Source organism: Musca autumnalis, unplaced genomic scaffold, assembly GCF_047663935.1.
Source record: "Musca autumnalis isolate F117 unplaced genomic scaffold, ASM4766393v1 scaffold_4, whole genome shotgun sequence".
Classification (NCBI taxonomy): Eukaryota; Metazoa; Arthropoda; class Insecta; order Diptera; family Muscidae; genus Musca; species Musca autumnalis.
The window spans coordinates 247875954-247891827 of record NW_027411977.1 but is presented as its reverse complement, the minus strand read 5'-3'; the positions used below and the strand labels follow the sequence as shown (position 1 = coordinate 247891827).

Sequence of the window (15874 nt, the reverse complement as noted above, 5' to 3'; positions counted from 1 at the left end):
CGGCAAAAGTAGTAATAGTTGTAAACTGCTCCCATATGAATTGTATGGTGTCTCAAGTAAAGGAACGCTTTTCGAGTAAAAAGTGGCAAAACATGAAGATTCTTGCACGTAAAGGAACAGAGTTATTGTGTACAACATTCACAGGTAGCAAATTTGACATCTCATATGACATTCATATATAGTGTAAACACCCCTCAAGAAAAAAATGTAATCAAATTTGTCCAAAAATAATTTTGATAATATGAAGAAACGGACGCGTGTGCTTCTATGGAAATAAATAAAATTGCATTCCCTTCCAGTTTTCGTGTGGTTTGTTCCATTTATTACTCAAATTATTTAATTTTCATTCAAAACGATGGGTCTCTTCCGTTCGTCTGATTTGGTTACGAAAACCAAAAAAATTACGAAAATAAAAAGCTTTCATTTGTTTGTCACACGAATACAAACGTCAACCGCTATGAAAACCAAATTGAGTCTTCGTTCATGAAATCGACGAACGAATGGGCAAAAACTTTTTACAAAAACACGCTGTTATTCCACCATGGAACTGACCTCATATCAATTGCCTTTAATTGTGGCATCACCGGCATTAAATGGTGATATGGCAACATTGTGCTATTATTTGACAAGTAATTTGACATTTACTCATTAAGGTCCAAAAGTTTTTTTCGACAGCAAACGAAAAAATACGTGTTTTGTCAATAAATTGAAAGAGAACTATTCTAAAAACCATGACTTTGTACAAATTCAGTGAATTGGCCTATGCCAAGATGATATTCCATGCTGCCAAGTATCCTCATCTGGCTGTAAATGGTGTTTTACTATCCTCGAAAACAGAAGGCGAGATTGTGGATGCCATACCCCTCTTTCATCAGTGTTTGTATGTCACCCCCATGGCCGAAATAGCCCTAATGCAGGTTAGAACCACTAAATTATCATTACCGCTCTGTGTATGGTATATTAATTATATTTTCCCCCGTTTTGAAGATTGATTCATATTGTGAACGAGAGAATCTGGTGGTGTCTGGTTACTATTGTGCCGCTGAAAATTTCTATGACAACACACTGGATAAAGCCCCAGCTGCCAAGATTGCAGATAAAATACAAGAAAATTATAAAGCAGCCTGCTTTGTCATGATCGATAATAAGTTAATGACATTGGGTCAGGAAGTGCCACCACTTAAGGTCTACTCTTGTACATCGGAAGCTGGCCGTTGGGCTCGTGCAGAATATAAACTAGTACAATCTGAAGCCACACTGGAAGCTGTTGCGGCCTTATTGAAACGCGGAGCCATGAAGGATGTCATAGACTTTGATAATCATTTGGATAACCCTGAAAACGACTGGACAAATAAGTTTATGAATTGTGGTCTAAAACAAATAATGGCAATGTATTGAGTAGTTTTATACTCGGACAATAGTAGATTTCTTTGTTTTTTCCTATTTTCTTTTATTTCGTCGTCGTCTTTAGCTATAAGGGTGCAATTTAATAGAATAAAATTTCCAAAACATGGGTATTTATGAATAGATGAAAAATCCGTTGCCACTTTTATTATGCTCTAACCAAAGCAGGGAAATTATTTATTACAATTAAAATCCATCAAAATGAAAATGGGGATGGACGCCAGCCTGCCTTGCATCAATATGTGTGTTCGTTTACTTACAATTTGTACAAATTGTTACTGGATGTTGTTCGTTTACTCTACAGTACAATTCAAAAGACATTAGTCGATTACAAGAAGTTAGGACTTGTACAAATTTGTACAAATTATTGAGTAAACGAACAGACCTATTGTTAAAGTGACATGTTCTAGTTTCATTAAAAGAAGTGAAAATATTTGTATAAGAATAAAAAAAGTTTATTATTTCTCCCACAGACATTTTTTGACCATTCCGACCTCTAAATATTGTCTGATCGTCACTAAAATCAATTCGTGACCATACGATCAAAATTGACCTCAAGCATTTAGATGAACAAACTGAAGTAAGGACACAGCCGGTTCGACTCAGCTCGTCGAAACATTCATGAAACATCTCCGCATTGTTGAAAGCTTACAATTTCTACAGATTGAGGAAATTCGTTTGGTTGAAGTTTCAAGTAGAAAGAAAAACTACCTTAATAAAAATGCTAAAGTTTGTTTTCTCACAATTTATGTTTTTATTGACTCTATTTTAAGTTTTTTATTTCTTAATAGTCTTTGGGATATTTATTTTTGTTCAAAAATATAACGATATTTTAACCTTTTGTAAGGAGAATATGGATTACATTGCAAAATATAGGTGCTCTTAACAAATTTATAGCCATAGACGAACTTGTTGATCCCAACTGGTGGATGCCAAACACATGCCGTTTGGTGACAGACTTATACAAGTTATGCGATTTTCATGACCAGCCATCATTCCTAGAAACAAGAAAACATTTTGTTTAGATATGGGGTAGGCTTTATGTTTGCATTCGAAATTTACCATTATGAGCTACTTTCATGGTATCAAAGGAGTGAATATTACCCTCAATACCAGAGCACAAAAGATAACGGCCACTCGTTGACAAAGCTTTAAAGAAACAAAAATGTCTTAATAGTAATTGTATATATATGTATGTATGTATGTATGTATGTATATTTCTTTTTTTTTTGGATATCCTTACCGCATGAAGTAAAACCTGTATTCTTTTGAGGTGGTTCATATAGGGCAATTTGTTGATCAGCTCGTATATCATACATACGTGCTGTTTGATCTTCTGATGCAGAGGCAAAGCACACACCATTTGGATGATACTAAAATTGTAAAACATTTCAAACACACAGATACTATATGATTAACTTTCATATTCACTAACACAAACTGAGTTAACATCCATTTCATGCCCGAAAAACATTTGCTTGTGTACATCTTCGCGTACATCCCATAATTTTGCAGTTTTATCCACCGATCCCGTTATATATGTATTCATATCGGGTGACAGTGACAGACCGGCAATATCACCAGCATGACCATTGAAATCCATGGTCTTCACGCCTTTTTCCAAGTCCCAATGACAGCTGGAGGGAATTAAAGGGGAATTAATTATTAAATGCATCAGAAATATTTATTTTAACTTACATTTTCATATCGCCTGATCCGGTAATTAAATGAGTATCATCGAGAAAACGACAAGAGCTTAGAAAACCTTCATAACCCAATAATTCTCTGGTCAATTTTGCCACACCCGAGGCATCTCGATTGTTGACATCATAAACAGTGCACTGATTATCCATACCACCACAGGCCACAAAATTTCCGGATGGTGAAAATGCTACTGTCATGACCCAGGCCGATCTTAAAGGGATAATCTAAAGAGTAAGAGGAAAGAGTTTTGAAAGTAGTTATTGGGTGTTCCATCTTATAAAAATGAACTCAAAACGATATCTGAAAAATCGTTCTTGTTACTATTTATTGTTTCTATGTATATGTTTAGAAAAATTGAAATATAACGAAAACTATCACCAAGTAGGGTACTAAGCTTGAAAAACATAATAGGGGTTATTCGGAACGTGTATTCCCCGTTAGTTTTATCTCTCTACCTTTTCAACTTGAATGCGAAGGTGAGAAAACTCACTGGGAATTTACGTAAAGAATAACCCCTAATCAGTTTTGACATTGTGAACTGAACTATATACCTTACCTGTACTTTATTTGCCGTCCATGTATCCCATATAATCAGTTTGCCATCCAGCGAACCCGTAACACAGTGCCTGGAATCTCCAGCAAAATGTACCGAATTGACTTTGTTGATATGACCCTTTAACACCTTTTTCGGAGCCAATCTTATTTTGGGAACATCTGCCATGTCACCACATTTTTCTTGTAGTGTACAATCGGCTTTAGCTTTTTGATCCTCCTGAGAGATTTAAGAATAAAAGATTGTAAAATGTTATTTAAGAATTTAGAAATGAGAAATATTAATATTTTTCTATACTATTCAAGGCAAAATCACTTTGGGAGTATAATCAGAAACATCACTCCGCGCGGCAATGACGTTCATCTTCTTCCATTATGTGTCAAGCAGAATGATTGACTATATGATGTTTTCACAACAGTGGTCCATAATCCGACCTAAGTCTCAAGCGGCCAATTACATATGACTTTGAAATAACAATAGATCTGATACGACAACTACATTATTAACCAAATCCCGTGGCGTCGGCTCTACGACACGGGATTGAGCCGAATCCACAGAACAGGGGTGATATCTCTGGAACTGTTTAAACTGTACTTTTTTGAAATTCCACGTTGAGATATTTACAACGAATATGAAAATATCGGCTACTAAGTCAACAGTCACACATGGTCTCCGGAAATGAAGCTCCCACTGACTTGATGGTTCAATAATTCCGACTACTAACTACCCCAAAGTCCCTAATGTCCCATTCGACAGCTTATGCAAGTCGTCCGCGCATGCCATAGCTTTATGCGATTAGAGTACGAACGAGGTGGTCAAGTCCGGCTGCACACCCGCAACAGGGTGTCTCCTTATGTCTTTGGTTGACCTTGCATGAGGAAACTATGATCTTACCGGTACGTTGGCACAATATGACGTTGTCGCTGCAATATCTGCTTGGGTGCTATAGGCAAAACGATCCAAATTACCGCCAAGGCATGTCAGGAAAGATCTTCATGATCTAGAGAGGGAGGTCCAAAGGTACAAAAGAAAACCTCTGGATCAACAGGCTTATCAGGCAGGTTTGAGGGACATTCATACTGATGCAGTCGCCGAGGCTATAAGAGCCAAACGTATGAATACCGTCCTCGGAGATCACCCACCATCAGTGGCAGTGAAAGAAAAGCAGCTACCTAGACAAGCGATAGTTCTTTTGGCGCAACTGGTATCCGGTTGGTGTAGCCACCTCAATTCTTACTGGGCCAGGATTGATGGCACAACGAACGGGACGTCTGCCCAGCATGCACTACCAGTCCAACTCACCTAACTTCACTCTCATTTTGGACTAATCCAATTTAGGGGGCGTCTTTTCTGAACTTGGAGTTGGGACCATATCCGACAATAGTGCATGTCTTTGGGTGCTGTCCTGAGAACTGTTACAGATTGCCAATCGGCTCAACAACACGTTGCCAATGCTATATTGTGTCATCGCCTTATGGGCAGATAATTTGATTAGATCTATTCCCAAAACGCAAAAAACGGTTTCCGGCTCTAAAAGCACTCAGTTCCTTCATAGAGGTCATATATGTAAGTCATATATGCAAAAAAGGAAACAAACCGAAACATTCATTTGTATCGGCTTCGGGGTATATTCTGAGGAGTTTAATTTCCGGTACACATATTAACTGCATAAGAAATGTAGCGTCTTTCAAGTTGTAGCAGCGTATGATACTGGGTTGGCAGCAGCTGGTCGCAAACACTTTCGGTTTCGGATCAATCCGTTACGAAAAGACCCACTGCCGTGGGATTGAGTGTCTTTCAAACAAAGACAAAGTTGTAGTCAAAACTGAGCTAGACAGCTTGGTTTGTTGTTTTATTAAATCGGAGGCTGTCAAGAGAAGAATTCTGCAGCAGTCCAAAAATATTTGTGAACCCGCCGTTGTTCCCGTCAGATCTTACGATCTTAAATGCGGGGTGGTAACAGTAATATGGCGGCTTTTATAGTTTCGGAGAACTTATTTCTTAAGCAAGTTGAATATAAGGATTGATGTAGAAGCCATAAAAGAACGATTTAGAACTTGTTAGTGCAACGAAAACAATAAGGGCCGATGTTGATGTCGACATTTAGTCAGTATCGACAATGCATACCGTTCTATCACCCATCCATCCCTAAAAACGATATAAAGCTTGGTAAGGGGTCTGTGATGCTCCACAGAAGTAGTGTAAAATATGAATTCTAAGATAGGCTTGTAAAACTAATGTTGTGTCTTAGGTTGGGCTATTTTTTATTAAGTTCGCATTGTCTATCCTTCGCCTCTGGTCAACTCCAGTCCACTGATTAAGTGAATGAAGAACGAAAAATTGTCTACTTAAATCAAAGTAGACCTAATGAAATGAAACGTACTCCTTTATAGGTAGCAGAGCTCCGAAATACTCGCTCGAATTCTACTCGCGCGAGTTCGAACGGGACTACTCGCGTGAGTAGGAAAGTTAAATCGAGTATACTCTATTTTTACTCGCCACTCGCGAAGCATATTTCAGACTTGCTCGTTTTTATTCGCGGGTGAAAAGTGTTTGCTAGTACGAGTACTTGAAGAGTACGAGTATTGCAAGAAAAAACTTCCGAAACGACCTCCTCCGACCACCCTCCTCTGAACTTTCGAACAACTTGCACTTTCCATCTTCTTTCTACAGCAACATCAAAAACTGTTGCTACCACACACGGTCTAAAAATAAATAAAAAATAAGATTTCATACTCGATTTTACTCTTCGAGTAATCTCGTACTCTGTTTCGAGTATTTTCACTCCCACTCTTATTTTTAAACCAGGAGTACTCGCGAGTGCTCGCAGGTTCTTTTCGATCGCGAGTAAAAAGGAGCAAATCGGAGTTTTTGCTAGCACTTTTCTCGTACTCCCACTCGCGAGTACTTTTCTCTCGCCAGTAAAAACGAGCAAATCGGGGTTCTGGTAGGTGCCGCCCCAAATGACTTAATTAAAATAATATATCCACATATTGAAATCAAAGATAGTTCCATTCCTGAAATTTATGGCCTGTTTCTCTAAGACGATTCGAAATCAAAATCGATCGAATTACTACTAAACTCCTGTTGTTGAATAAAATAATTTTTCGATTGAAAACAAAAATGAAACAAATATTAAAAAAAAAAAAAACAGAAATTTGGTAGTAGTTCGGACTTGTATTCGAATTACTGAAACAGGACATTAATAAACCGGTCCATGTTTTTGGCGTAGCTCTTAAACGATACCCTACTATTTCGAAAAGTATTTTGAAAGTTTTAGAAACCAGGAAATTTTATAGTTCTAAGTGGGTAGATCCTAATATACGCCCTAAAACGTTTTAGTTCCGCATAGTCTGGTGTATTTCTAACATTTTTGTATCTGGCCACACTTTGCTACCGAGTTGTCTATAATTTAGCATATTTAGTTCTGAATGGATCTCGACTTTGGTTCCAGAAACAGTTCATATAGGTTCCAACTGTTCTAGTTATCAAATACCTAGGCTAATAAAAATTCCATTCATATTCTCCGTGATATGTGTCGTCTTTGTTCACATTTTTACTTTCAAAAATTATTATTCTTTTTATTCTTATACAGATTTCGAAACATCTCCAATCTCTTTTCTGATTACGGAGTTACTGTTTTCCGAAACGAAGGTTTTCATTTTTAGTTATAGTACAGAGTAGCCCAATTGAAGTCCCAGTATTTTTTAAAGATTTTTCTCAATACTACAATTTATAATCTTGCATTTTTTTAAAATGATTTTCAATATTATCTTTTAATTCAATTATAGTTTATAATTTATTTTAGATTATCACTATTCCAACATAAAGAAAATTTAATCACCCTGAATTTTTCAATCATTCCATTGATTTCATCGTATAATTTTTGAATTTCTGGATCAACTTTAGGCATGGTAGCTGATTTTTATAGATTTCTTTTTTAATATTTTACAAAATAATTTTATAAATCAAAAATTGTTCACGCGACCGCAAGTTCTTTGCTATTCTCGGTTATTTTCCGTTTTTCCTTTCGAAATGAAACCACCTGAAAAGACCGTTCGCTACTAAACGGGACAAAATTACCATAACATTGTTTTGCTGTGTGCCATTGTCGATGCCATTGATTGGCTGCTTGTCGGTCAGTTGTTAATTGCATTAGTTCGATGTTGTTTTAATTGGATTTGTTGGGTACACTCTTATGACAGATAGAAAAAAAATCTTTGTTGCTTTTTGCGTTTTCCTTTAAGGAAATGAAATTGAAATGTAATAAGTGTAAGGGGTCAAAATTAATCACTGAGTAGCCTGAGTCATAGTAATTCTTATTCTAAGTATATGTGATGGTCATGTTTGCAGGAATTTTTATGATTTTAATAAGGTCAATACGATAACAAACTCGTAGTGAAAACATGATTTGTTGCAAATATTTCCTTTTTTGTTTTTTTATTCCTTTTAGCCCCCCATTTAATAAAACGCTTGTTGTTTTTTATATTTTTTAATTTTTTTATTTAATTCTATTTTTACAAATGTTTATTCTTCTGTTTGTATTTCTCTTAAAAAATACTAAAATAATTAAAAAATGGTGTTACAGCTGCAATTGAAATAAAAAAACATATTTTTTGGTCTTCTATAAAAGTTATTAAAACACAGATGGCAGCTCTAAAAGGATCAATAGTAGTGGGGTTTTACTTAATAAAAAGTATTTTTTTTTTCTTTTTACAAATTTGTATCAACAATTCTAGTTTAAGCGGGAGAAGAAAAAGGAAATTCAAGTTATTGATACACAGATTGAGAAATGGCAGGAGAAAATTTTTGGATAGCAGACAGGAGAGAGAGATACGAAAATATACATTCATAGCAATAGAAGGAAAATAGATTAAGAAATAGAAATAGAGAAAGCGGAAATGAGTATTTTTTCCTTAGAAGACTTCGAGGTAGAGGTCTTCAGGTTTAAATTTGAGAGTTTGTTTCTTTCACATATTTCTTTTTCTTCTTTTTTTTTAAATCAGACTCTAGTTAGAACTACTTCAGTAACGTAATTCTTGGCTTTTAAAGATTTTTTCGTTTTGTAGAAAGCTCCTAAACAGAGCTTTTACATTCTTTCTTTTGTTTAAAAAAACTGAATCCTAACAAAAACTTAAAAATTATATAAATAAGTTCCCTCGTTGTTTAGTGGTGGACTTAAACTGAGAAACCATCACCAGTGGGATCCAAGATCCAGGGGTAGTTGTTGGGACATTCCATACAGGTGAAGAGACGCAATGTTTCACCGGGCAATTCGCGGGTGGTCAAGGGGCAGGCATTTGGCAATGAGCAGTAGGGTTGACCCTTGACATCACACTTCTCCTTCCATTCTTGGAAGTCACGCAAAGCGTTCAATTCAACGGGGTTTTGCATCCATTGGATGACTTGCAAGTTGGTGACGAAGAAGACATCGTTGCGGCCCAACATTTCTTCAATGAATTTGATCAATTCATCCTTGTATTCCTTCTTAGATTTCAACCAGGAGGCGTGGAAGTGGAGACCCAAAGGAGCACGGTTGCTATTGTAGTGACGGTTGAAGTTGTGACGCAAAAGTCTACCGAATTGATCACCGCTGGCAATGTTGGAGCACGAGTCAACCATGTGACAACCGGGCAATGATTCGTCGAAGGTGGGGTCATCACGACGATCCAATTCATTCATGACCATTTCCCAGACAGGGTGGCTACGGGATGGGCAGTTGTGGGCATTGCCGTTACACTTGTGTGGCATACGGAAGTACAAGGTGTATGGCCAGATTGGAACACGGCCCAAGGAGGCGGTGATGGAAGCATCATAGACGAAGAATTGATCAGCCATCATTTCGAATTGTTTGTTGCCACCGACACGCAAGTAAGGAGCACGCATACCAATGATGGAACCATCGGTGATGTTGGCGAAACGTTCAATGATCAAACGGGCACCAGCCATTTCAGCCAACCAATCGTCATAGGTACCACTGGTCCAGTAGTTGGGGTCATCCTTGTGAGTCAATGAGAAGACGGAGATTTCATGACCCTTGCGGTGCAAATCTTGGACGGCAGAGTAGTTGGTGTATTTGTGGGAAACGAAGAAGGTACCCTTAATGGAGCAGCCGTTGGGATTTTGGCGATTGCCGTTGAAGATTTCTTCGTACAAATCGATGTTGTCAACATTGACGGCACCGTTGAAGGTGATGGTGATCATTTGAGGTACTTGTTGGGGTTCAATGCCACCAGGGATACGGGTACCATCAGCAGAGCAGAAACAATCGGGCAAGGCGCACTGGGTGGGATCGCATTCGGGGGCGCGATTTGGATCATCATCAACAGCTGTTAGCGGCGAGAGAAGAGAAGAAGCAAGGATAAATTAATAAACGAAAACGATTAACGCACAAGAGAGTGTTCACTTACAGCAAGCGTTTTCATCAGATTCATCTTTGCAATCGGCTTTACCGTTACAGAAGAGCTCTTTGTCCAAACATTCACCATCACCGCAAGACAATTTGCCTTCAGGGCAAATGGGCTCGTCGGTTTTGAAGATGGGCTTAACCTTGCGTGGCTCTAAATTAAGAAAGGGAGAGAAAAGAATGGGGAATTAGTCTAAAGTTCCATAGAGGGAGATTTTCTTTGTTGTTATTAAAAGGGGAAAGGTTAGTAAACATTTGCAGTTGTTTCAGTGGAAGCGTTAGTGACCAAAGTAGTGATATACAGATAGAGAGGGGGTTTTGTTTAGTACAGAGTGTGAAGGCGTATACAATGTGTGGGGTTAGTTGTGCGGAAAAATTGTAATAGTTTATAGTTTTTAAGCCAAAAAACCAAAGTCCATGATATCTTTAGAATATAGTAAGGGGGTGAAGGGGGACAGTGTAATAGTTGGAAGGGAGTGTTCTTGTACTCTGATTGCGTTCTTTGATTTTTATTGACCCTTTGCCAGATTGTGTGTTTTATTTAATTGTTTTTGTATTCTATTGTAGTTTTTATTGTTGTTGTTGTTGTTTGAAAAAAGCTTTTTGTTGGTCGACTTACTTTCTTTCTCATTGCAGTTAGTTACTTTAGCCTTCCAGTCACAAGTTTGTTTCATAATATCGAAGGCCAGACCGGAGGGACATTGGATTTCTTTCAAACCTGATCTTGTACATCTAAAAACACACAAAAAAATGGAGAGTTTTTGTAGGGTATTTCTTTGCTTTTTTGTGGGATTTCTCATTACAAGAGTTATCATTTTTTCGAAATTAAATAGGATTTCAAAAAAATGAACAGGCTTCAACATTTAAATCTTTTGGATGTCCGTATTTATAAAACGTAGCTTATTTGTGGAGTTTCTTTTAATATGCCGAAGAACTTTGGTTTGCAGAGAATAAAAGATAAGGTAACGAACATGGTATATTACAGGTGGGACAGTTAGACTGCTTTTGACAATAAACTTAATAGATTTTACATTATTGTAATTTGCTTTGCATTGTATTCCAATCACAAAAATGGGTTTACTGTCCGACCATATATAGACCTTGGTAAGGAATACATTTTTCGATTCTTTTTTTGGTTTTTTACTATGCACAATGTTAACACATAAACAATTTACAGACACATACATAATGCTGACTTTGTTGTAAATAATAGTTGATGCATCAGAGGACTTGACGTTTAGACCTTTTTTTTTGGTCCGGAATGTGAGACACAAACATAGAAATATATATAGAATATATAAAGAATAATGGTACAGGTGATACATGTTGTTTGTTGGCGGTTAAGTAATGAGATGAAAAATAAATATATTCTTGTTGTTGTTGTTGTTCAGTTTGAGTTTCATAAACAAACCACCAGAACGACAGTGGAAACCAACGACATTCCAGAAATGATGAGTTTTTTGGTTGTGAAGAAAACACCTTAGAACATCACACAGAAGTTATTAGAGTAGAGTAGTAGTGAATTGAGGAGGGAGGAGAGAGTTAAGAATTTGGAACCATTTGACCATTTTCCGACTGAACATAGCCAAAAAAAGTTATAAATATACATATGGTGGGAGAAACATCAGAGGGGGGGAATATATATAGATCAGGACTGGTAGATTTTTTGCTTGGTTTTGGTAGGTTGGAGAACGAGGGGTTGGTGGGGGGAGGATAAAGGAGAAAAATGTTTGTTGCTATTTGCTAGCATCATGTTTGACTTACTCTCATTTTGATCGCAGTTTTTAACATTTGTTTTCCAATCACATGTTTGTCGTGTAATATCAAATGCTAAACCTCCAGAACATTTAATGGAAGTTATACGTGTTTTACTACCATTTTCGCCGGCATTATCACATCTTTATTGTGAATTATGATTTTATTAAAGTTAATACAAAAAAATATAATGTTTAATTAAAGTTGTCAATGGAATGGTGAAGAGAATTTGTTTGTATGGAAATTATTAGCATTTTTCTTTCAGGTTTTTGTTGTACAACGAACGCTGTTGAATTTAAAAATTTGATTTCTGGCTACTCACTAACTAAATAAATTTGTAAAAATATTGCTAAAAAGAGGAGAGGCCGCTCTTTGGTTACCCGTTAAGGTCATGGTAAGGGTCCTAATACTTTATTGCCTGCATATTCAATGAGTTTTTATATTAATAGGTATGAACTTACTAAATCAATGGAAATATTGCTAAAAAGTGGAGGGCCGCACTTTGGTTACCTCTGGTGAGGTCTTTAATACAGTATTGCATGATTTTGTTTAAATAAATATTTAGATTAATGGAATTAAATATGTATTAAAAAGTAATACCTATTTATTCGTTAAATTGTTCCTTGATGTTTGTGTGCTATTTTTAAAGCATACCTTTAGGCGTTTTATTTATGTTTATTAAAATTACTACAGTACTACCTTCAATTGATGTTTTAAATAGAATTTTCCTAAAGAAAATGAATGTACGACCAATTTAACATTTTGAAACCCAGTGATTTGGTTTACTATGCCTTCCTTTTTACTATAAACATAATAATAATTATTACTATGTATACGCCATTTATATTAACAAACGGCAGTAAATCCTATTTGTAAGTTTGGAAAATCATTATTTTGGTTCAATATATCCATTTCTTTACTATAAATCCCGTATTTTTCAATTCTAATTTTTTCGTTTGATTCATAGCTGATATCTAAAATGGGCTTTGTGTAAACCTGTCATATTAATGATTTAATCTCTTCTGAAATAATTTATTTTAGCAATGAAATGTAATGTAATTTACAATTTAAGTAGTGAAAACTCTGCCGAATTTATACATAAAGGTTTCTATATTTTTCCTGTTTCTGATGACCATTGGGAAGGTGAAAAAACTAAAGTTAAGGTCAGATTAGGCAAATATTTGCTCCAGCGATGCATTATTATCCAGCGATGCATTATAATGCATTATTTACGCTCACTTGCTCTCAGTAAGCTCACACTTACGGTCGCTGGAGGAAATATTTTCCTAAGCTCCCAAGGGTATCAAAGCAGTGTATTGTGACGTTAGGGAAATTTAATATTTTTTATGACCTCCTTTGCTGCTCAATTTTTCCAAACATTTTTAAAAACCAACATTTTTTTATCTTAGAAAATTTTGTAAAACGGGTGTTTCCAAGATTTAAAGTTGTTGCCAAACATTACAAAAGAAAATGTAATTTTCCAAAAGAATTTCTCTAGAATTATGGATACACTTGGCTTACCTGTACACTTCACGGCAATCGGACTCGGTTTCCAAACGGAAATATTCATCTCCGGGTCTGTCTTGGCAGACTTCTTCTACATCGATACCCTCAAGTTTATCACGGGTTTCTTGACTGGCAGCTAAAACAAGAAATAAAGAATAAATAATAAATTAAAAATAATTATAAGAAGTTCAAAACGAGCGATCAATTCTAAAGTACTTTCAAAGGTAGTGTAAAAAATTGCATGCCGGCATAATTTATATAATTAAATTTTAAATTGTATTATTGTTGTTGTTTTTTCAGTTTTAATGAAAACGAAAGGGAAACACTAGTAGTGTAACTTTAGACCATGGTTATTTATGGCCAGTTACTTTAGTTGCTGCACCGATGTTGTCTTGTTGCACTCAGGCGTTTAACCAGTTTCCGTATACTAAATAGCTGCGAAAATGCAATCTCCAGCTAGACACATTCCTTTTAGCCATAAAGAGTAAAAGTAATGTAAAGATATACAAATGAAAAGGCAAAATGTGTTGGCTCTCTACTAGAGTGGGGCAACAACAACAAGAACTGCATTAGCAATTGTCAGCTAGCTAGACAACAGACGATCGATCAATTGATTGCTATGGCCTGGGTTTTGTTTTAACCAGTTTTCTGTTGCTATTGCTTGCTGCTGCTGCTGCTGCTGGTTAAACAACAAAAATTCAAGACATTTTTTTACCATTTCTTGTGAACTGAGTGTGATGTGTGTGGATTGCATAAACAATCGAGGATATTATGACAGTTTCGAGTGTATTTTTTTGAATTTTTATAACACACAAAGAAAAGAGCAGCAGTCACATTATGTAAATATCTCCAACAACAACAAGTCATTAAGTCTATAAAAAAAATAACAACTTCAAGTTGTGCTGGCTAAAGAAAAGTATCACAAGACAAGGCAACTGCACCTTAAAAGTCAAGTATGACAAGCCAAGCCATAACTACATGGCTGGATGGTTGGATGGTTAGATGTATGGCTGGAGGTTTGAATGCTTGAATAGTGTAGAGGGCCATACAAATTTACATTTCAATAATGGATGTTTAAATGAAACTAAGAATCTCATTATTGTTGCTGTTGTGTGATCGATCTTCGCTTGACTTGTACTAAAGTTTTTTTTCTCATTTTTTGAACGTTGAGTTTTTTTTTGCCACTGTTCAATAGTTGTGTGTGCAAGCTGCTAACCTTGGCTCTTACTAATCAACCATAATTATTGGCTATTGTAAGTGTTTAAGTACTCAAAACATTGATGTGAGGCTCTTAAGGTCCAATAACTTTTTAAAAGGTTATGTCATTCAGCAACAGTTTTTAACTTGAATTAATTTCCGTTTTTTTAACACAAATTACGTGGCATCACTGTTTCAACCTTTGTAACTCAAATTCAAGATGGCGCATTTTTAACACTTCCTTTGTTTGAAATTGGCACAACTTTTTTTTTATTTTTTATTTTTAACACTTTTTTCACATCAATATTTTTTTAATATAAAAAATTAAAAAAAAAAACTTACCCAAAGCACAGCACAGCACTAATAAGCCTAATACGGGCAACACACGCGCCATCTTGCGTATGTGCTTTTATTTTTTGTTGGTCTTGGTACGGGAAACCTTTAAAGGAAAGAAATTTGAAGAATTTTATTATCAGCACTTGTGTCACTATTTTTCTTTTATTGCGTTTTTTCTTTTTTGAATTGGCTCAACGGATTATAAACGGAAAATAAGAAAAAAATTATTTGGTTAAAAATTGAAAAAAAAAAAATACTAACTCTTTTGTTTGTAGTTTATTTGCTATAAACTATAAACGTTAGCTGGCGTACTTGATCAATACACAGCCACGATTACACTAGGTGTAGCTTGACAGCGGCAAGTTCTATTTATTAAGATGCACAAAAGTCTTGACGATTTTCAAAGCGATATTTGCAGAATGGTGAATAAAAACAAATACCCCTGAAGTACACCAAATACCCAAAAAACCTGAACGACGAACCTCTGCTGAGCAACAAAAAAAGACGCCACAAAGAAGGAGATCAAGTTACCAATACCAACACCACCACCAGCAATGCAGACAAAGGTAGCAGCAGGAAAAAAGAGTTGAGACTTGTTGTGGATTTTACTCACGTGCCCAATACCACAGCATTGTGGGGGTCTCTCACTTTTTCTCTCTGATATTTTGGCCAAAGCTAAACTCTGCTAAAGTGGTGAATTTCTTGCACCGGAGGGGTAAAACTAGTTTAAGCTCAGCTCTGCTCTGCTTCACTGAGGGAGGGAGTAAATGACAAAAGACCAAGCTTTTGTTTAACGCCGAAACAACATATGCGATTAGTATGCACTACAAACTGTTAATGCAGTTGGAATTTGAATAAAAATCAAGTTTTAGTTTTTTTTTTTGGGATATTAAAGAGCTCATCTTTTTTGTTGTCATTCAAAGAAAAATCATTTTATATAACAGGCTGGGCTGGATGCCTATGAAATTGATAATGTAAATTGAAACTACTAATATAATTAGCAAACAAACAAA

General features: G+C 36.0%; 3 protein-coding genes across 6 annotated transcripts; 1 reads left to right on the top strand and 2 right to left on the bottom strand.

Moving 5' to 3' along the window:
* Nucleotides 1-627: 627 nt before the first annotated feature.
* Nucleotides 628-1536, top strand: EMC8-9 (ER membrane protein complex subunit 8/9). Its single transcript, XM_073980851.1, has 2 exons — nt 628-917; nt 988-1536. The coding sequence occupies exons 1-2, from the start codon at nt 732-734 to the stop codon at nt 1396-1398; spliced, it is 597 nt and encodes a 198-aa protein (XP_073836952.1). The 5' UTR covers nt 628-731; the 3' UTR covers nt 1399-1536.
* A 598-nt stretch (nt 1537-2134) lies between these two features.
* On the bottom strand, nt 2135-7750 carry Gbeta76C (guanine nucleotide-binding protein subunit beta-2). The gene is made up of 7 exons (XM_073980850.1): nt 7506-7750; nt 3665-3880; nt 3103-3332; nt 2840-3041; nt 2648-2777; nt 2467-2553; nt 2135-2402 (listed from the first exon to the last, which is right to left on the bottom strand). The coding sequence occupies exons 1-7, from the start codon at nt 7572-7574 to the stop codon at nt 2296-2298; spliced, it is 1041 nt and encodes a 346-aa protein (XP_073836951.1). The 5' UTR covers nt 7575-7750; the 3' UTR covers nt 2135-2295.
* Nucleotides 7751-8140: 390 nt separating this feature from the next.
* verm (LDLa and CE4_CDA_like_1 domain-containing protein vermiform) lies at nt 8141-15294 on the bottom strand. Of its 4 annotated transcripts, none has more exons than XM_073980925.1 (6): nt 15123-15294; nt 14868-14964; nt 13344-13464; nt 10687-10799; nt 10072-10221; nt 8141-9990 (listed from the first exon to the last, which is right to left on the bottom strand). In XM_073980925.1, exons 2-6 carry the CDS (start codon nt 14917-14919, stop codon nt 8840-8842), a joined length of 1587 nt encoding a protein of 528 aa, XP_073837026.1. In that variant the 5' UTR covers nt 14920-14964; nt 15123-15294; the 3' UTR covers nt 8141-8839. The 4 variants fall into 4 exon arrangements, with proteins under 4 accessions (XP_073837026.1, XP_073837025.1, XP_073837028.1 ...); XM_073980924.1 differs by lacking the exon at nt 10687-10799 and adding an exon at nt 11832-11965 and having other exon boundaries at nt 15123-15256; XM_073980927.1 differs by having other exon boundaries at nt 10687-13006; nt 13115-13464; nt 15123-15201.
* Between the last annotated feature and the right edge of the window lie 580 nt (nt 15295-15874).